At 38.7% G+C, this 22,297-nt stretch overlaps 1 protein-coding gene across 4 annotated transcripts; it reads right to left on the bottom strand.

The window, feature by feature from the left end:
• Positions 1-1,099: 1,099 nt before the first annotated feature.
• ALG6 (ALG6 alpha-1,3-glucosyltransferase) lies at positions 1,100-22,242 on the bottom strand. Of its 4 annotated transcripts, none has more exons than XM_035333608.1 (15): positions 22,205-22,242; positions 21,128-21,239; positions 17,455-17,539; positions 13,974-14,063; positions 12,980-13,068; positions 10,667-10,749; positions 9,955-10,019; positions 7,520-7,705; positions 6,905-7,040; positions 4,902-4,987; positions 4,237-4,321; positions 3,059-3,129; positions 2,198-2,266; positions 1,865-2,063; positions 1,100-1,595 (listed from the first exon to the last, which is right to left on the bottom strand). In XM_035333608.1, the coding sequence occupies exons 2-15, from the start codon at positions 21,207-21,209 to the stop codon at positions 1,398-1,400; spliced, it is 1,524 nt and encodes a 507-aa protein (XP_035189499.1). In that variant the 5' UTR covers positions 21,210-21,239; positions 22,205-22,242; the 3' UTR covers positions 1,100-1,397. The 4 variants fall into 4 exon arrangements, with proteins under 4 accessions (XP_035189499.1, XP_035189498.1, XP_035189500.1 ...); XM_035333607.1 differs by having other exon boundaries at positions 22,165-22,237; XM_035333609.1 differs by having other exon boundaries at positions 22,200-22,218.
• Positions 22,243-22,297: the final 55 nt, after the last annotated feature.

Raw genomic sequence — 22,297 nt, 5'->3', positions numbered from 1 at the left:
TAAGAAAAACTTCGTAACGTTATTATAAGAATGGTCAGACTCCTAAATAAACTGCCATGAATTGCTTTTTGATTTACTTTATGCTTTTTTACGTACATAATTATTCAATCAATTTGTGTTCTCTGAACTATTGGCAGCGTTGGCTGCACTATGCTGAGGGAAAAATGCAGTTGAACACAATTTCCATCTGCAAATTGCTGTGCAGTAGGAGGTGGCAGGGTTTTTGGTTGGCTGCTTTGTGGTGTTTGTTGTTTTTTGTTTGCTTTCAAACTTCATTGTAGTAACTCATCTTTTCCTTCAGCAGAACCAAGTTCTTTTGGATGTTACTTTTTTGGTTGTCTCCCTGCTAATCTCAAAAAAATATTTTTCTTGACGTATTTAACAGTGAAACCTAACCATGCTGAAAATACAAGCTACGCTGTTTGTTTTCGGTGAGTAGCTGCTGAAATAGACTTTTCAGTTCTGTTAGAAACACTTGTTGAGAGACACGTAACACTGCAGTGTTAAAACCAAATCATAGCTGCTGGTTTAAAGCAGGAAGAAAAGCACTCCAGCTCCCCCCATGAGCAGAAACCTTCCCCTTTCCAAACCACGCAGCCTCTGCTTCTGCACCCAACATTAACTTAGTGGCTTATGCCACTCTTCAGCATTCTGAAAGCATTGGCATTGTGGAAAATAACACGTCATAGTATCTAAAAAAACCACCTGTGGTTGAACTACCGCTACAGCGTTGTCCTGAGGTGCTCCACCACGTGGCTGAGTGCCCAGGTCACCTACCAGCAAGCAGTGAATTTTCTTCCCTGCAGCGTTACCTGAAGAACCAGGAGCTCGTAGCAGCAGGAGGGTTTCCCATATCAATAAGCAGCCTCGTGCAGCAGCTGGGGTAATCTGCAGCGTGGTAGATGGCACAACGTTGCAGGACAATGACAGACTATACAAGACAGTTTGTGCCATTAAACAATTCAGTAAGTAAAAGTTGCCACTTAATATTTAGTGCTTACCCTGTATTTCTTTGAATTGTTTGTGGTTCTTATGCTGGGAAATGTGGAAGCTGAACACTGACACAACAGTTTGCTGTTTTGCTAGAAAAGCCAGAGTATTTTAGCATTAATTCAAAATTTGGTCCTTTATTGGGTATTTGAGGCTTACAAATGGCAACAAGTATTACAATTCTGAAGAAGACGCACCAACTTAGATTTCCAAGTAAAAATACTTCTTCAAAGTACTTCACCTTTAAAACAGACTTTACACATATTTAAACACAAAATGTTCAATGCATTTTCTGATTTTCTTTAGACCACCGGAATTGCATTACATCACAAACAAGTTCACCTGCAAGGCCAGACAGTGTTCACCAAAAATACTGTCCTGTCAGTTTAATCCTTGATCATCACAGATTAACTGACTTTCTTGTGACTCCTACTATTCTTTGAGTCCCATAGTATAATAATATTAAAATACGCCAAAAAGAATAAAAAGTGTAAGCAAGAGATACTGGACACTGATACGGGGAATAAATCCGGCAGCCTCTGTGGAGGACGCACTGTAGCACTCGTCAGAGACAGGACACCCATCAGGGTTACAGAAAGCAGGAACTGTGAGACACAGAACAATGTGTTAGTTATTACTGGTTTAACGCCTTGAATGAGTAAGCTGCTACTTTTGTTACTTGGGTGCTCTGTATTCATCACCTATATATAGATGACATCACAGGAAAACATTATAGCGTACCTCTACGCTGACGTAGCGTGGCTTTCCCCGTACGAGGCTTTATTCATAGTTACAGATGTAAAAGTGGTTTATGCAAGTATTTCAGTACCACAAAGAGCTGTAAGTAAGAGTTAGAGGAATTAAAGTTACTTACCAGGCTCCTGACAATCCTGGGAAATGACTTAAACCACGAAACGTATCTCTTCAGGAAAAGGGAGAACGGCTTCAGCTGCAGGTCCTCTGCTGAGGTCTTTTCAAATATTGAGAAGGAAGCCACACAGGCCAAGAGGAACGCCAGCGTGGTCACAGTGTAGGCCAACATCAGCCCGTCTTTCAGAAGAAGAGGCAACATGCTGTTAAAGCAGAATTACCCACAAGTGAGTGGGTGCATGTTGAGTTATATTCCAAAGTGTATAAAAAGAATTAATTTATACTTACTAGGATCTGGGAAGAACATATAAAACAACATTTATTGTGTCTGACTCACCTGAAGGTTGATACAAGTAAGAACCACGTGGCCATAAAAGGGATTTCATTTAGAATTAAGCAGACCGGTCTGAAAGGTAGAAGAAAAACAGATACACAAATACAGAAGTGGCATCATTTTCATCATTTTCAAAGATCACTTTGTCATCTCAGCTTTTCACATGGATGCTAAGTGCCCCACTAACATGGGTTCAGGAAGCCCAGGACAGGCAGCACCTGAAGCGTTGCGTACATTGTCCAGGCGCCCCGCTTCCCCCTGCTCCCCTCTGAAAGCTGGGAACATCCTGCCTGGCGTGAGGGTCTGCAGCTGGAGACCCAGTGCCAAATCCTCGCAGCACATACCGTCAGCACGCGGGGGGAGCCTGATTAGTGCCCGTTCGACAACGGGACTCAGCGCAGGCTCTGAGGAGCACCTATACTGCAATGTGTAGGCAACTGCCTGCAGAGACAACGGCAGTTTTCTAACTACTGGTTCAGGCTTCCTTTCAGGCGTGAGCAGGAAGTATTAAGAGGGCTGCCTCTCCAAATCTGCCTTTATCAGACACTCCTTCCGGGTGCAACGGAGACAACCGCACACAAGAGTACGTGTCTGCTGCTCACGGCAGCACAGCTTGGCCGACCTGAGTCAGCAGGACTCCTGGACAACAAACTCCATTCTGTGGAAGCAGAGCCCTGGTCCTTAGAATGGAGCAGGAAATGGAAGAGAATGGAGCTGTATTTATATATTTTCCTTTACAAGTTATGCAGAAAAGAAAGTGTGTAGAGTATTTAACATCAGATATATTTGTAAGTGAGAAAGCAGCATGCAGCAAGATGAGGAAAAGCAGATCAGAATATATGTACAGAAGAATAATTTACTTACACTGCCACTAGAAGAATAGATTTTTCATGTACTTGAAAGGAGAACAGGAAAAATGACAACGCACAACTAACCTTAGAAAAGAAACAAGAGATGTATTAATATGTGTGACTGCAGTGCAAAGCACTGTTCTGGTTTCTCTGCTGGCATAGTCTTTGCATGAATGTATGAGCTAAATGATGTGATTTTTCTAATTAACTGCTACATTTACTCCAGTGCAATTTGCAAGTACACAGAGCTGCTTCTGTAAGCAGCTATACATACAAAGAAAACCACATTGTTTGAAAGTTTACCCAGAATTACTCATAAAACACTTTGTGTGAAGAATCCCCAGTCTTGCTTAGCTTTACTGACAAGAGCATCCCTGCCCAATATTCACATACGTTAGCATTGGCAACCCATTTTTTTGACATAAATTCTGTTCATCATCATGATGAGCCAATACCCCAAAGTAAACAAACTGACTTTTTTTTTTCTGCCAAACAGAAACACACAGGAAGACACGCACCAATTCTTAGACTAAGTGTTAGTTTTAGGCAATGCTGTGATCAAGTCTCAAGCACCGCTTATGTAAAATCGAAAGAAATTGTGTTGTAACTCTTGAGACCTTAGCACTGCCTCCATGTAATTCTGATTTCTAAGCAAAATGATTTTGCATTTAAGTACTGTCGTTGTAAATGTTAATGAATTCAAAGATATAAGGAGACTAAACAAATGTAAACATCTGGGAAAATAACATCATTTTCTTCTGAAGCCAGTAATGAGCTTACAAAGTCCACCATGATCCCTTTTATTGAATTTTGCAGCCAACACATTAAGAAGAACTAGCACTTTGGAAACCAAACAAGAAGAGGGAAAAAAAGGAAAAAAAAAAAAATCAACTCCATACTAAGCTCTGTTGTGTAGGAAATCCTCTAAGAGCTCTCCAGAGGAAAATAATAAAAATACAACATTAGTTAAAAAAAGGCTAAAGTAAGAAGTCTGGATTTAAAAGGCCAGTCAAACCCTCCTGGATATTTCTGATAGCAAAGGAGTTTTAAGCCAATCTCTTCAGCAGAAGCAACACAGCATTTAATGCTACACACATCTGCACATTGTGGACACCGTAAGTGGAATGGTTAGTCACACACCAGCACTCAGGGTGCACGTAAAATAGGGAACAATTAAAAATATACACTTACCAAAGCTAATTTAAATCCTCGTAGAGACGGCTGGACAGTTAGTTTTATACAAGTAGGAAGCAGGCTCAGGAATGTTACAGCAAAACTAAAAAAAAAAAAAACAATGCAAGAAAAACAGCGCGAATACTTCACTGATATCATACAATCACTTTTGAAATCTCTGTGGAAGTTCCAGATTTCATTGTAATTTTCAGAAGTACAAAATCCCTCAAGGAGACTCAGTTACAGAAGAACAGCACCGAATGGTCTTTGCCAACATAAGTGCTTTTGAAAAAAGAACGAAGTATTTCCATTAGTATTTCAGATGCTGTAAACCTGAACTTGAATGGTTCACTTATTTGAAAAAAACATGAACTCCTATTTTTTAAGAGCATTAAAAGATGTAATTATTCCTTGAAGAAAAAAGCAAGCGAATTTTAATTTGCTCTTAACCAACTACATAGCTTAAGTCACTTCATAAACAAGCAGGAAATTCTGTAGTCATCGGTATTCCAAACAGTATCTGGGGAAACCCTTACCACTTGGAAGAAAAATACACTATAAGAAAGAAAACATTTTCTGAAGATTTTAAACGCCCCTTCTCACAATTCTTCAACAAGAATTACTGATGTTGTGAAAACCCCTGCAGATGAAAAGCTACCTAAAGCACTTCAGCTATGTCTTACCTGAGTTTGAGCTGAGTTTGAGGTGATACTACGTTCTTGATCTTTATAAGGACACTTAGACTGCACCAAATATTGGCCACTTTATCCTGTGGAAGAAAAACAAACAGATAATTAGTCATTAATTGCACCATTTAAGCTTATGTTAGTGACAGCAAGTTGGGGGGGATCGTTGGGTTCTTATATGACTGTAAAAAGACTATCGCCAGTGTGTATCATATTCTGAGATGTAATTTAAATGATTCCCATCTTCAATCAAATATGCAAAGTTCCAGGAGACTCAGCTACAAGTCCTGACAAGAAACAGCTCTTCAGTGCAAGAAGAGCTACGTCTTGACTCATGAGACCACGCATTTTGTGAGAGTAAGGCTCTGAAACCACCTGTCCCTAGGAAATCTCTGATTAAACAATGGCACATACAAACCTTTGTTCAAATGTGAAGGCATTCTATGTACTGTCACATTTCATTACATACCTGAAAGTCTTTAGCCGTGCTTACTGCCTGCTAGCAATGACAGAGTTAACCACTAATAAATCAAGAAGTCTAAAGACATTAGCAGTTGTGCTAGGATCACTTTCAAAATTAAATTTGTAACTACAGCTATCATGCTCTTGAAACTCATCCCTAAACAGCTGCTTGAATCACAGCTGTGTAGACATAACAGCAAGCAAGCTACTAGCACCAGCAACTGAGCCATCTTCCTCACATGCTCACTAGCAATACAGAATATGCACTTCAAATCTGCTGAGGATTACAAGTGAACAGAGGGTTTGGCAGCACCAGCAAACACACAAGACGCCTACTTAATAGCCAATATGATTTTACAACCATCAGCATTTGTTACTGCTCCTGTAAATGGGAACCGATTCAAAGAACCTGTTACACGCACCCCAGTATAAATTTACTGCGCATTGCTTACGTGGACAATTTCTCATTTTATCTAGATTAGCATCCAGCAAGTCACTCCCCTGATCAACTGAGAAAATATTTGGGCTAATATTAGACTAAAATCCTTAAGCTTTGTCAGACTCGATGGTTATTGTTTCTTACAGATTTTAAGCTTCGCGCTGGATAAAAAGTGTGGTGACCAAAACTACTGATTTATAAATTTCAGGTAATTCCTAAGGAATAGGGTCATTGTTTTTCAGGGGGTCAGGAGCCTTTTTGTGCATTTGTTTCTTAAAGCAACAACAAAGAGAAAAAAAAGATTAGAAGAAAAATTAAGATGAATCAAAGCATGTATTTGCTTAAATCCCTGTGAGATCAATAACTGAAAATTCAAAGTTACATTTCACTGGTTGTACTTGGTTGATAATCTGCCTTTAAAAGCGTGATACTAAGATTCATGCCTGACTAAGCAAAACACCTACAACTCACTGCCACTTTGGAAATGAGCAACCTTTCTTTTATCAGTGCTACTCCTGTAACAGGAGGTAAGTGAGTAATTGCTTCAGCGGATTACGGTTGCAGTACTCAGCACCTTGCAATATGCAAATGTCAGCAGCCTGAGGAAAAGTAAAAGCAGAACTTCCCAAGACTTTTGGAAAATACTGAGGAAACTCGCACTGAAGATGCGAGCTAGGTCAATAAGGAAAAACAAGTCTGCACCCAAATGCTTTTTATATAATTAAACCTGACAAAAAAAAAAAAAAAAAAAAAGCTGAGCACAGAGACAGAGACTGAATCTGTTAAGGTTTTATCTTCTGACACTGTCAATTACTATGGAATCTGTGTCGATGGAAAAATGTATGGATTGAGGTATGGGTTTGATGATGGGATAAGTGTTGTCTACTCATATAATATTCTGGAAGATGCCAGCTGAGCTGGGGTTAAATACTGGATTAAATAACTGGCAAGAAACGACTGCTGAAGAAGCCATCTCAAATTACTAGTTCTGTGGTGTGTCTCCCACATGAAATCCCTAAAGGTCATGATGAAGGTTTCTCAAGGGATCTAAGAATACAGAACATTTACAGCAGGGCGGGGGAGAAGAAAACATGCATGCCTCAAACAAGCCTCGGTCAATGGGGAAGAGTCTTCTGAGTACTTGCATCATTTGTTCCACGTCGGTACAGAACGGGAGCCAGCACGCAGCAAAGGAGACCACCACTGTCCCTGCTATTTTAGTTAACAATACCAACCTGCAATAAAGAGAAAAGCTTACATCAGAGAAGATAAATCCAGCTACTCTTAACAAATGACAGCGAACCTAAATCTTTTTTTAAAAAAAGAAAACAATGTAAGAAGTCTGAACGAAAAGAGCTACCAGTACCACAGAAAGAGTTCATCATTCCCTGATTAGTGAGAACAACGCAGAGCTACTGCTGCCCATCTAACCTGGTTGCCTGTCATAGCCCAGATTTAATTTAGTGGACAGAATGAATAGTGCTGAGAAAAGGCCCCTTAAGGGATTTTGCTATCTTTGCAGTAGAAACTCCTAATGTAGATCTCAAAAAGAAATGCTCATTCTACAAGAGAGGAATGCACTGTGACAAAGCAAGTATCTGGCACTAGAAATTAATTCAGAAGTGAGAATATGCAAATAAGGAGAATCACATTGCCAATGCCAGGCTGTGTGGGTGTATTCTTGAACAAGATAAAATGATTTAAAGTCACTTACCCCTTTCCTTTCAGTCCCTTCTTGAAGCATTTTCCAAGTAAATAGCAAAAAAAGGGCAGAGAATGGTAGAGTTCCATTTGCTTATAATTTAAGGCCAAGCAAAACGCCACTGACCCCAAAAGGTCCCAGTCATAAGACAAGCAAAGTACACCCCACAAGGCAAAGCCAAGGCTCACTGAGTTGTATATGTTTTTTTAATGTTAAGGACAAGAGACACATCTTAGTACTGGAGTTAGTAACAAATGCCCTGAGGTACAAGTGTAAAGGAGCATGGAAAGTAAGTTTTTCTAAGTTTGTTTTAAAAAAATGTTGACAGTTGTGACTATCTTCTTTGGAATTTTACTTCTATTTAAACACTATTTTTTAGACTTGAATCAAAGCTTGCATAGACAAAAAGTGTGAAGAGTTGTTGCATTTGTGTTAATTATAAATGTAACATATAGTCAGGCAACCAAGCTTTGATCTTAACTAGTGAGAGTACTACTAGTGCTAGTAAACTACTAAGATGCATCAGAGTAGCCCTTTTGTTTGTTTGTTTTTCCAGTGACAGTATTTAAACTGTGTATTGTTTAGTTCAAAGATTGTTGGGGGTTTTGAGATCATATTCTACTTGCAATACATCCATGACCAGACCCCTTAGTTGCTAATACTGTACAAACAACAAAAATAATAGCCACTGAAAGCAGCATTACTTCCTTCAGACTTTGAAAACAGGTTTCCTAGCTCAGTGAAGTTTGGAGAGACGAAGGTACTATTAAAACTCAACAAAAGATTCGCTTTGTCATTTGCTGTTATCATTACACAAGGAGAGAAACAACAAAATGCTTGTATTCTTCGAAACTTCAAAATATTTTGTTTTCCCTCTGTCAATATAAATGGCTGTGACAACACATTCAGATTGTTGTTTTCAGCCCACTCAAATTTCCCACGCAAAATCACCACATACACTCGAGACCGCATCAATTTCACATCGACGCGTTGTTAAACCAAAAGGCTATGATCTTCAGGAGATGTGCAGCAGCAGTTAAGTAAATCTTTTGACTTCCTGGGAGTTGGTCACAGATAGTAAAGTTACTCGCACAGGAGTCACCTGACAGAGACCGCAGGAGACTGCGCAGTACGTCTGTACCCTTCAACAGGGGCTGCTGCGCCTGGGTTGTTACCTACACAATGTTTGCTGAACCTTGCCTTAACAAATTTGACACAGCAGATTCCACAACTTCCACAGACAACCTGTTCTACCACATCACTTTAATTAAGGTTTAAAATATTTTTCCATGTATTTGAAGACCAAATATTCCCTAGGTTAGTTTAGGAACATTATTTCTTGCCTTGTCCACCATAATGTGCACACATACAAAAACACAACAGATTATCACTTTCCTCTTCGTATCTCTCTTACGAATCATAAAACTAACCCTCAGCCTTCTACCGTCTCACCAGTTTCTCTCATCTAAGATGAACTATGTTCAGTCCCAGCCCTCCTCTTGTAAGTGATGGCTGCAGCCAACCTATATCTTTAAAGGGTGAGGCCAAAAATAGAATTTCAGAATTCCTGACCTGTAACTCAAATATCCAATAGCATTATGATTTTTTTTTCCCTTCCAAAGCTGCTTTTTAAGATGCATTGTCTTCCAAGTTCACCATGGACTCTCTTGGAATAAAAAACACAAATTAGTAAATGATTGGCTTATCAAACCTTGATTTAGTAGATGCTGAGATTTAATATCCCCTTGAAATATTTGTGTCCACGTTTACCAGCTCCAAGATCATGTCCCTCTGCCACGTGGCACCGAGCAGCACTGCCTGGAACAGCCAACTAACAGCATTTACTTGCTGACGTGCAGAGTAAATGTAAGAACAGAGGTTTTATTAAAAAAAAAAAGACCCACCTGTGAAGGTGTCTACCACCTATATGGCCTACAGTTAGCTCCAACGACACAACTCGTATTAGATGCCTAACTTTTAACTGCCTAGGCATTAAGTGAAGTGAATCCAATCTCAAGTAATTGCAAAGACAAGACAGAACGGCACATTCTACACTACTCTGCTTGACACACTCCTCTGCCATCTCAAAAAGATCTCAGGTGACTTCTTCTCCAAACACAAATCACAGGAGCACAAGCCATTATTCTTTTCACTGTCGTACTACCGTTGACGTTTTCTTCAATAAAGTGACTGACAGAAATATGAGCTGCAGGCACAGACAGAATGCTATTCATGTTTGGATTGATTTGTCCCAATAGCAGCTCTTTATCTCCCATATATTCTAGACTTTAGAGTTTTCTCTAACACTTCTGCTTTGGGGTAGGCAGAAGCCCCTCAGATGCCTAAATATACAAAGGTAACCTTCCCCCCAGCTAGAGACAAGTACCAAAGATGAGTGTTACTCCCTAAATGGAAATTTCTTTCATTTCACAGCAAAACAAGGATACTGGAAGTGTCCATGGTCAATAAGAATGACACCTGGATAAAGCAGTATACAGAGAGCGGTGGAAACCTGGAAGGAAGGATCAAAACAGAGGGAAAAATAATTACTTGTAAATTAAACATCAGACATGGGAACTTATACTATTTCTCCAACAGAAAAAATTGCCCCTCCATCATGCATCCTCTCCAATTAATCTTCTGTCAGTAACATTTTAAGGAATGAAAATGGATAAGAAAATATTGAAGATGAGCCTACCCTTTACCAACTCAAAGATCACCCACACCCATCTTAAACTTCAGAAACACTCAAAAAATTGGAAGACTTAGTACCCCAGAAGGGTATTTGTTCTACCATAAGGAGTGTATGAGACAGAGCAGCTCCTAGATTCCCCTATGTCACATCACAAATCTTGCTTTTACTACCCAAGTAATAAATTCAGAAGGAAATACAATTCAAGAGTTCATGGCTACTAAACTTCAGTGCATCCTGTTATTGAAGGCATTAAAATAATTGCTGTAAAATAAGTTAATGGCTTTTTTTTTTTGCCTGAGAAGTCCTTCATGTAAGATATACTGATCGTCATCAGTTTTATGTCAACTGAAGCCATCACAATGTTCTATACGTTAATTAACTCTTATCCTGTTAAATTCCTACTGTTTTAACAGTATGGGTTTTATCGTTTTTGCTTTTTAATTGCACACACATCAGATACTTGCCTGCTTTTTAGTAGATGTTTCCTTTAAGGAACAACAATATAAAATAACTGCCGGAATATAAATCAGCAAATCAGCAACCAACACTGAAAAACAAAGATCACCTTTATGTTAGGAATCTCCCACACACCTCATCTTAGTACAATTCATGTTGCATATTTTTTTTTGTCTGAATTGAAAATTTTTGCTTACAGTTAGCCTCCTAACGCTCCACGTCTCGGTTGTATTTTGTGTAAAAACTCAGATAACTACAGTGTCAGATAACTTTTGACTATCTGTTGAATGTGGGCTTTGCAGCTGTATCTTAACATGAAAACTTCATTTTAGTCAATCACCTCAAAGTTCCAAAGGCAGGTGGTTACAGTTGCAGCTCAACACACTTTTCCATTGTCTCAGGTTGTGTTAAAGTCAGTTCCATTATTTTAAAGATAGCTCAGGTTTAACAGTTACACCAAAGCTATTTTTTCCCCAGTTAATTTTGGGGAAGACAAAGGAAAAATAAAGGCGAATAAACATTAAAATATCAGGAAGTTCTTCATTAGAATAAACTTGGTGGTTTCTCTTTAAAGGACAAAAAGAAATAGGTCTACAGAATTTGATCTCATCAATGTTTCTAACGCTATCATTTCTGATGTCCAAAAGCTGCTGCTTCCATGTGTTCAGCTGTTTTGACTTCTGGCACAGCCTCAGTCAATAACGGAGCGTACACTAGTTCCTCACATGCCAAAATGAGAGAGGCATTCTTAATTCTCAAAAGAAATCAGCTAGGAGAAGATCCAGTCAAGGTTGTGGTTTTTTTTTTCCCCTTTTGACAGAACATATAGTTCAAAGGCACAAATAATTAACAAGTTCTAGATTATGCTAAATTTCCAACATATTTTTGTGTGAATTATCAGTGATGAGGTTAAATAGACTAAAATTATTTGGTTTTGATCATCTGTCCACAGCAAGTATATTTCAGAGGAACAGTGAGAAAACAAGAACCAGCAGGTTCACCTGCCTACAGCTATGTCAGATCCTGCTGGTGCTTAAACCACCGGCTGAATTCTTAAGCGTTGCCTTAATAGCTTGTGAAAAGTCTCAGATTATTTCTTTGAACAGATTTCGGAAAGCATGCTGTTATTACAAGATAAATATCCTCTGCTTTTTTGGTCACGGGCTTTGAAAGAAAATTTTAAAGAAATCAGTTATTCGGTATAATGATCATTTTGTAAGCTTCAGCCACAGTTAAACAAATATGGCCTAGGCATTAGCAAAGCAAATACACTGACACTTTATAAAGGTGTAACAACAGCTGACACTGAGCATTGAATTATTTTAACGCATTATTTTAATGGTTATTGTTTAAAAAGTGTTTTGCAGTCCTCCAAATCCATCAGTGGCTTGTCAAGTGAGTTGATTTCAAAATTAATAAAGACCATTTCAAGGATAATTAAGTTCTAGAGATTTTTTTGTTTTGTTTCAATCAATTATTAGATACCAGAGAGGTTTGGGAAGCACAGAAAAAAAAGCTATTGATGAACGACAAATCCTGCCACTGTTATCAGGAAGCATTTTGTGGAACTCTATACTGTTACATGAAGCAAAAGAGAGATTTAAAATGAAAGAAAACAGTAACAAGATAACTTGGCATCTGCCATTGCTCAGAGAGCAGAAGTTCACTGGATGGATTGTTTGTTGTCCTACTCTAACAGCTAATGAATTAAGTTATTTAAATTTTTTAGCACTTGTTTTACCCTTTTCTTTTGCAGAGACAGTTCAGAATAATCAAATGGTCAGAAGAGTGACCACAAGAAAATGAGACTTCGCATAAAAGTGATAAAATATATATTTTTTACTTTTTGTTAACTCAGGTTTATTTCCAGAAAGTAGCAACCATTAAAAAAAAAAAAGTGACATCTTTAAAATATCAAATACGTCCCTTTTTTAGGTAAAGTATAAAAGCTCACAATTAGAATCCTTCAGTGAAAGCCAATGTGAAATACTTTTACAATAAAAACAGGCTAAACTGAAAGTAAAAAACATATCCATTGGAATGAAAGGGAAAAGAAAAAAAATGGCTGTAGACTACCAAAAAAGTAGCCTTGTTTTAGAGTTTTTACTGATTTGGTTTGGTTAAAAACTTCTCCGCATATTTAATGCTATCAGCTTCACAAACGACAGCAGAAGAGAACAGAACAGAGGGGTTTGGACCTGGCCAAGCCACCCAACCGATCTGAAATTGGTGAAGACAGAGAAGATGCATGAAATTAAACATGCTAGATTAGTAAACCAGACAGATCTGTGTAATCTTCCTAAGAAATATATTTTTCCTACCTGTTGTGCGCATAAATAACTTATGCGGCTGACTCTCATACCCCCGAGAAGCGTGGAGAGCAATCCAATCAGGATTTATTAACTTTGCACTGTAAAACAAAGTACAGGCACATCAAAATGTGAGACAGTTCTCATTTCCCTTTACACTCCTTTCAGCAATAAAGATGACATGCACAGGAGCATATTCCAAGAATTAAGATGAATGAGAAGAAATATTTCAAAGAGCAATAATGATCAATGAAAGGCTTTCCTCACTTCTAGACCTGCTTATACTATAGAATTCAGCTGCTAATTCACAGTTAGTAAAAAAAACGTTTGAGAAAACAGAACACAGCATTTACTGGGACAAGATAGCTACCTTCAGTCTAGTTCCACTGACTTTAAAAAAAAACAATTGTAAATACTTCTCATGCTTAAGTATTAAATATAAACCATTTACAGTTCACATAGATGCCCCACATAACTGTGCCTGTGCACTTTAACCTACATTCTTATTCCATAAGTCTCATTCCAATAGCAGTAAAGCTCTTGTGGAAAAAGTATTCCAATAACAGAATTCTATTTACATGATATCCAGTCATCAAATGTCACTCAGGCTCCCAATACAAGAGAAGTTTCCCATGCAGTGCACTCAATTCCTACAACACTTTTTTTTTTTCCTCTGTGCATCACTGATCCAACAATGGCTTACATGAAAAACTAAAAGCTAAGTCACATCTAAATCTGCACAAATTTAAGGACTTGGCAGAATAATTTAATCCTTCAGTCCCCCTTGCAATAAATACGAGACAGAAAAATAGCAGTATTAGTTTTAAGCAACAGAGATACTCAAAATTTATTTCCCTAGCTTTAAAGTAGCAAACAATACTTTCAATTTCATCAGATCAGTGGTTTTTAGCTCCTAGTTTCTCTCCTCAGGCAGGAAGAAAAAAAAAAAGTCAATTTGGTGTTTTCTGTTCCTCCCAGTAGTAAATACTTCAAACAACAAACTTACATGTAAGCACACAAAAAGCTGTGGTAGGCAGTAAGAGGTGGATAATCAAGGCCCCAGTACAGGAGGTTGTTGTCACTTGTATTGAAGTACCTGAGAAAAAAAATATTCACGTATATACATACATATACATGAAGAATCTGCATTTACAGCTTTGTTTAGGCCCAAGGAAAAGGCTGAACAGTAAACCAAATATTTTTTACCAATGTACTCAAAATTCAAAAGGAAGTTAGCAACTTCTTTATCTGTCTTATTTTACTTTACACACACAAAAAAAATCTCAAGCAACATAAAAGTGAAAGGGATTCAGAATATACTCACTTGTATTTGCAGAACAGATGATTTTAAAAAACTGTTAGAACTTACTTACCTGAAGGGGAAAAAAATACATTACGAGAACCACATTTGATAAAAATCCAGAGACTAAGACAAAGCCTGCACAAAACCAGTATCTACTGTAACTCTAGATATTTACATGGACAGCTTCAGAGGTCCTCACCTCCATCTACAAACACAACCTGTATTTTTAATGTGTGTTGATTATCCCTGAATACAGCACTCAATTTGCCAATAAGGGAATAGAAACTATGTAGTTAAAAGGAGATTTTAAAAAGAACGGGAATTCACTAGTCATTTTACTCATAAACATCCTAGACTTCCTTTTTCTGGACTTGGAAGGCATATTTAATATGCAACAATGATTTCTGTATAATTAACATTTACCTGTCACTCTTTTACACTGTAGTTTACCAGAAGCTGTGGACTGCTGCTGTTCAAGAGATCTTAATACAAAAGTTTTGAAAAAACATCAGTGGAAGTTATGCTACAGAAAAGCAGCTAAGCAGAAATGAAAAAATGTGACCTAAAGGTATTAAACAGACAAACATAAAGCAGTGCAGGGGGCTAAAAAAAAGTTTCTTAAAAGCTCCAAGTTACCAGAGTTATGCCTCCTGAACAACCAACACAAAGTGATGAATCTCCATCATTTTTGTCAGCCACAACCAGTTTACCTTTTTCTACCTCAGAAGAAAACTCAAGAGGAGGATGCGAGACAAAGGAAAAGGATTTTCCCACTTGTAATTCCATCGTGTCTGTATTTCTACGGAAGGCTGGCAGCAGTTAGAACTAAGTCACCTCCAAAGGAGGAACAGAAGGCTTTATCCAAGGAAAACAGAAGTTACAAAAAGAAGGCACCAGACCCGTTATACCGCACAGTGAAAAAGACTGACTAGTCTATTCTACCGCCAAGGGGCATGCTCTTGGCTTTTCCAGTTTCTCCCTTTAAATGCGGTGAATTTTTGACATTTATTATTGTAAATGATGTTTCTTGAATTCCTTATGAGCTGTCTGAAGTACCTTATGAACTCATGATAAATCACAGTTCTTTGAGCTCCATCTCTGTGTCTTATCCTACCACTCAACATTGCTCGTGCCAAGGCAGTTCAGATTTTTCACATGGATTTTAATAGTCTGCAACTTAGTAGAAAGCTTTCCAGTTATGTTGCAGGGTATTTTTTTTAATTTTATTTTACTTTCCATCAGCTCCTAGCTCCAAGAAAACCAGTAATATTTAGTAAAAAAAAAAGCCTTCACAGTTTTAATTAGTGGTATAATAAGAAAGGATATCCTTTAATACATAATGACAAGACTCTCAAAAATATACTAGAACTACTTAAATCCTGGCCTCTGGCTCAGAGAAACCTCACATAAAGGAAGTACCAACCATACTGTAGTTTACTCCAGCATTTAAAAAAAAAAAAGTCTTTTTTCCAGATCAATGAGAACATGCATGCGATGTGCAGCTGTATTACCTACACAAGGCTGTTTAACAACAAAAACAGTCTGTGAAAAGACTGGGAGATCTAGAGATCTTCTAGGACTACGTCCTCACAACTGCTCTCTACATTTACCTCGACAAATTCACAGAACATGTGCTCTCTGCCTAGGCAGCTTTTCTAAGCGCTAAACAAATAACACTAGAAGCAGTTAGAATCTCAGCTTCAGATTTGAACACTATCTTTAAGTACCAGAGTATAAAATCTTTTGATATTGCAAATTTGTGTAACACAGGAGGGGAAAGAGATCTCAGCACTTGACAAAGTAATCCCTTGTATGTCAGCTGAAGTGTTTTTTTTTCCAAAGTCCCCAAACCAAGTACGACCTCACCAGAGATTCAATTCCCAAAGCATATCCAGTCTGAAAAACTTCTGTTATAAATAAAACGAAGAGCTAATACAACAAGACCGAGAAGCCCAACTGGCAGCCCATAGGCTAAGCACAGCCTGCAGTACAGTTTCATCTGACCCCTGGGAATTCCTAGAAATAATGACTGCTATAACTCTTAATTTTAGGTACATACAGTTCTGCGTAGCAGAAGGGATTGAAGGTGCCAACTCTATTATTACGTCAGCTCTCCAATATCCCACCTCTGGCACAACGAGAGGTTCAGACATTCCAGAAAGAATGAAACAAAACGATAATACAGACACTACGTTGTGACTTCAGATCATCCCGTAGAGCCATCTGCAAAGTTCCACACAGTGCCAGATTTCAGGACCGGCCCCACATATTTGCAGAAATAGTTGAATTAATATCTTCTTCTATTCTGAAGTACGTCTATTCCCCAACAGAAAACTGAGAAAAATAAATGACTCCACAAACAGAATGTAACTAGCCCTGCTGAAGGATGACCTGGAGTTTCTATTTGTTCTGGGTTGCATTGTGGCTATGACTAAATACATTTTACTATTCTGTACGAGCTGTAGGAACCCTACAAATAATATAAAAGTAAAAATACTGGGAATAATTTTCATACTGTTCTGAGTAATCTGTAGAAATATGTTCAATATCCTTAAATCTAGATTCCAAGCAACCCCAGTTTAAAATCTATACAAAGAACATGGGTGTGAACAAAGAATTCCCGGGTATAAAAATCAAACTGAGCCTCCAGCACAAGAATTAAAGTCTCTGCGCTCACTGGCAGGCCCCTGCCTTTCAGCTTCGGTGAGATGAGCAGAGTTTGGGTTTTGTCAGCGCTGATAATTATGAGAGCTTCTGTGCAGCAGAGAACTGGTTGACACTCCGGAAGCTGAACTGATTTATTTTGAAATAGTAACGAGGCTTCTCCACAACCTCTCATGTAAGCTTACTTAAAAATTGCTCCTTGACCTTTCCAGTCAATTCCAAACAAAGCTGGAGCTTCACAACAACACAGTTACCTACCAGCCAGAACATCCCATTGTACAAGCTAATACCTAACAAGTCAAAATTCCAAATTTTAGCATGTTTATTTTGTGAAGAAGAAAGTATTTCACTCTAAGTACAGGATGATACTATCTTACCACAAAAGGATTTTTTAGAATAGTTCTGGGAACAGTAAAAGATGTTGCAGAGATCTCAGACAAATGTATATTTAAGTAAGGCATGACACAAAGTTTCATTACGTTTACCCCTTTGTAACCTGAACCACAATAGCACTACTTACCACTGTCTGATGGGTACGTTGTAAGTAACTTCTTGCCAGTGTCTCTGGGCTTCATAGTCCCCGTACATAGGTGGTTTTCCTGCACCTAAAAAAGAGGTTAAAGCATTCATTGACGTATTCTGTTTAAACAAGTTGCTTTTCCTCAAGATATTTATTTGCATAATTACATAATACTAATTTTAGTCTCCATTCCTCTGTTACATTTGGGAATAAAATAGAGACCTCATCTGCTATGCTGTCTAACAGTTAAAAAGGGTTAGACATTCTTTTGGCTTTCTGGATATTTCTGTGATAAGCATTTATCAAGATATTCCACTGTGAAGAATGGCTTCCTCATCTGACAAAAAAAATCATTACCGCGTGGAGATGAAAAATGTGGCACATTCTCTGAAATAAGAAAACACGCGTAATAGACACCTCACGCTGATTTTGAACAAACTCTGCTTTTTCAGTAAACAATAATTCAGTAAACAATAATTCAGTAAACAATAATATTCTCACTTGCACTGCAGCCGTGTCATGTGGTACCTTGCTACTGTAATTAACAACCAGCCTTATTTTTAAATTTGCTTAGAACTAGCACCTGCCACAAGCCCCCAGTTCCTCTCCCTTTCCTCTGCTGCCTGCTCTGCAACGCTAGCAAGAACATTGCATATTCTGTCCTTCTCCCCACGACTGTTAATAGAGTTAACACGAGCCGCTTCCTAAAACAGGCTGTTCAGTACACTGAATAGGTTCAGAAGAAAAAAAAAATCTTGTAATCTACAAAACCTTCTAAATAACAACTGTTCCATTTCAGTTTACAGGAATTCTCTCTCACATTTTTTAACTGATTGTTACGTAGCAGTTTGCAAAGGCAATTACGTTAAAGGACACTTTTCATACACGCATACATAAGTCTCTCCGAAAACTAAAGTTTGTTTTCTCCCCCCCCCCCCAAAAAAAAAAAAAGCTTTATCAGTACAAATACCTCAGATGTCTACTCATAAACATTTCCTTAACATAAACTGAACTCTGATGAAGGCAGTGTGTTAAGCATCTTCATCACAGAGTTTATTTACTTCTATTAACCTGTGCTTATTGAGAACAGAAACCGGACTGATGGTGCTTCCAGTAAAATATTGACACTAAAGAGACAGAGATTTAAGAGTTTCCTTAAAATCCAGGGAAGCCATCTATAACTTTTTCCCTGTGATCTATGTTTGCGGGAGACACGCAAGCTCAGATATCTACTATTTATTCCTGAGTAGTAGAGAGAGTAGATTACCTCTACTAATTTATTCCTGGGTAGGAGAAAGAACAGATTATCTTCACAGTGTACAACATTCAAATAAAAGTTTCCCAATTAACTGAAGTTACTGGAGAATAGGAGTTTTATCAGGGTCCATTCTATAGCTAAAAATCAAGTGGAACAAAGAAACCTGTCACAGCATTGCTGAAATACAAAAAGGTGTTATCCACGGGTACCTTATGCACACACATTTTATTTCAGCTTTATCCCTTCTCAAGGAAAAAGAAAAAAGGAGAAGAAAAAAAGAAATTGACTTCTGAATGATGAAATAAGATCTTAATCCAAAGGTTTTGTTTCTAAAAGCCAAATACAGAGATTGACACACTTCAGTTAGTTTGCAAATCGGTATTTGGCTTCCTTCTGCAGCATGCATCAAGTATGCAGACAAAAAGAATTAATAAAAAAATGATTTTTTTAAAGGTATCACAAATGCTATAAATTTACAGTGGTCTTAATCAGTTTTAGTATTAAACAGGAAGCAAATTTTTAAAGGTCTGAAGCTGCCTTTCAACACAAGTATTTAGCTTCTACTCACTTAGTAGGAGCTTTGTAATGCGTAAAAAAACTCGGATCTACAAAGCCTACTTTTTCTCAATAATTATACAAGACCAACTAATCTACGGTCATCATAATTAGTAACCTTGCAAAGGCAGGTATTAGTGTTCTGTTTTAGAATCATAGAATTGTTGTTTATCCCCATCGTGACCTTAATTCAAGAGAGAGATCCAGAAGCATGCTAGATGGCAAGCAACAATAGAAGGGAAATGATACAGGAATCCAAGCCTATACAGTAAATTAGGGCAGAATTAACTTCCTCACATCTGGCCATCCATGCCACGCATGGCTTCAGAGTATGCTGAATCAGCATTTCTACCAGAGCCTGCTTCGGAGAGCGATGACTACTTCTAATCCTTTGCTCAATTATACCACGCTGAACAGCGGTGAAAGCAAAAAGGGAGCGTGTCCGTTTAAACGCTGCCCTGACCAATTTTTTTCTTGTCCCTGTAATTAAAGATTTATTACATCTGAAGGAAATCAAATCGGGAGGGGGAAGGTTCTAGTGTACTTTTGCATTGGTAACTCTAACGTTCAGATTTGTCTTTTTTTTTTCCAGACCGCTATAGCTGGAAGTTGAACACTTTAATAATTTGTTCGATTGGGTCAGACTCAGTTTTCCTTGTTCCAAACGAAATTATACAGTTGTTCTGTATGAAACAAGCGTGCGTGCATATGAAAAAATACAGAAAAAAAAAAATGTTATCTTAGTTCTGTCTTTATTTTAAGACTCTATCAGAATCTGGACTGCTTTGAAATTTGTCAGCTTAAAAAAAATAGTTATCAATGCAAATGTAAATACGTACAGTGCAGAAATTCACTCTATTTTGGCAAAAGAGAGGTTGTTTTTCTGTATGTGGGTGGGTAGAAGAGAGCCTCAGCTATTGGCAGAACGACTCTTTTATGATGGCATTTTCAGGAAGCGAACTAAAAATAACTATTTAAGAAGGTACGCATGCAATTTATCTTTGAGCAAACTCCTTCATGTAAATAAAACCCAGGAGTTACCTGTTTAAAAACCATTAGAATAGTACTGAACAGCTCCAGCTGCACAGGGGATGAAAATCCCAATTGCCTTAACAAAAAAAAAAACAGCTGAATTTGACTGAGCTTGTGATTATTTTAGCTGATGGAAATGGAACGTAACAGCGCATTAAAAAAAAAAAAAAGGAAGAAAGAAAAATCCACAGAGAGCAAGCTTTGTGCAAGTCTGTGCTAAGCACAGCATTGCCATTGAAAGGTTTGAAAAAAATTTGGTAGTTCTTTGCAAGTATTAGGAGATGGGGAGGAGAAATGCTCATCTATTAAAAGAATATAGCTCTCGTTCACGCTGTAAACAATCTGAAGCAAGTCCAGCTATGGGGCACAACATAATCACTCACTCCACGTCACCTTTGTGCCATCTTCATTACCACCAGTACAGTCTTATCTAAAAATAATTTCAGGTTATATCTGTTATAGAACTTAAAGGATAAGATTAAACAAATATATGACAGGACTGTGGTAATACTCTGCAGCTACAGCACGGGCTGAACAGCCAGCTGTTCTTTTGCTACTCCTAAGACATTACTGACCCTGCCTCCACCCCCAAGTTGTATTTTTTTTTTTTTTTCAATATTTTGTTCCAAGTGGCTGCGAAATCTACCATTGAAAACTCCAGAAAAATAAGAACAAGGTACTATACAAACCTTGAGGAAATAGGCCCTAAAACACAACAATACTTGAAGTAACGCACTGCTTCCTACTTGCATGATTTTACATTAATTTAACATAAGCTCCATAGTTCACCCTCACGTGGTTATTTCACAGACCTCGAGCAAGTATTACCTGAGTAAGAACTAAGCGACACAGTCCAGCGTTCGGTAAGGGCCAGTAAAACAGTAATTGTCATTAAGCTCCACTTCTCCATAGCTGGTCTTTGTAAGAAGCCCAAAGGTACCTGAAAAAAAAAAAAAAAAAAAAAAAACACCAGAAACATTGCTGTGATACCGTCTGGGTTCGTTCCTTAGGCATTTAATGGCAGTAGTGATAATTGCTCCTGGTGCTGAGCTATAAGCTGACCAAGCATTGACGAAATGCATAGATACATCCCCAGGCTTCATCCTAATGAGTGCCACCAAATTTGTTACCGCAAACATAGCACGTTTCGACACAAAAATGGTTAAGTATCTTTAGTAGCTCGTGAATTAGTATTTGGCTCTGAAAAGAAAAACGTTCTCAAAGAGATGTTGACAAGCATGCAGTTTATAGCAGCAAATAAATGCCCCCGTATTTGGTCAATGTCGCTTAATTTCTGGGCTAAACACAGCACAGCTGAGTTATGGAAAGTGTAGATTAGTAGGGGATTCTCTTCTGGCTTAAATTTATGCTAAAATTTATATAATAGCTACATGTAACAACACTAAAGGTTGCTACGTCTACCACATGCATCAACCATGGGACCCAAGTAGCAGGAAAATGGTGATACTGCCCTACGCCAAAGCCACAAAGAACAGAAAACGCAAAAACTTGACCCGGAACACCAAAACTATTTCGGTCTGAGTAAGAAAAGAAAGAAAAGAAGAAGGAAAAGCAGAAGAATTAGCTCCAGCCTTGGCAGCAAAGCACAGGGACACACCACCCTGCACTACACCTGTGCCTGAGGGGGCCGGGGGGAAGCTTATATCCCTCAGGTAGCCGCTGGCAGGACCCAGGGGACACAAGGGGGACACAAGGGGGACACACGGGGGACACCGAGCAGACCAAACGAGGGACAGAAGGGGCACACCACACGGGGGTCACAGCCACACTGCCCCTCTCAGCGCCCCCCGCCCGCCCTGAGGGAGCGGGCGGCGCCCGCGCCCCTCCTCCCCCCCCCCCCCCGCCCTGCCCCGCCCCTCCCCGGCGCGCGCCCCCTCACAGGACACAACGGCCGCGCCGCGCGCGCGCGCGCTTCCGCGTTCGAAGAGGCTGCCGGGCCTGCGCGCGCGCCCCGCAGGCGGGGAGGGGAGAAGGAGA

The sequence above is a fragment of the Oxyura jamaicensis genome, chromosome 8 (genome assembly GCF_011077185.1).
Source record: "Oxyura jamaicensis isolate SHBP4307 breed ruddy duck chromosome 8, BPBGC_Ojam_1.0, whole genome shotgun sequence".
NCBI classification, from domain to species: domain Eukaryota; kingdom Metazoa; phylum Chordata; class Aves; order Anseriformes; family Anatidae; genus Oxyura; species Oxyura jamaicensis.
This window is presented reverse-complemented; position numbering and strand designations above follow the sequence as displayed.

Excerpts from the sequence above, each read along its gene's own strand:
- ALG6 (XM_035333606.1), bottom strand. The coding sequence starts at position 21,278 with ATGTTTCTGGTGTTTTTTTTTTTTTTTTTTTTTTTTCAGGTACCTTTG. Across the intron at positions 10,750-12,979 it reads GTTATTTATGCGCACAACAG|TGTTGGTTGCTGATTTGCTG; the intron begins GTAGGAAAAATA and ends TTTGTTTTTCAG. Across the intron at positions 2,267-3,058 it reads TCTATTCTTCTAGTGGCAGT|ACCGGTCTGCTTAATTCTAA; the intron begins GTAAGTAAATTA and ends TCTACCTTTCAG.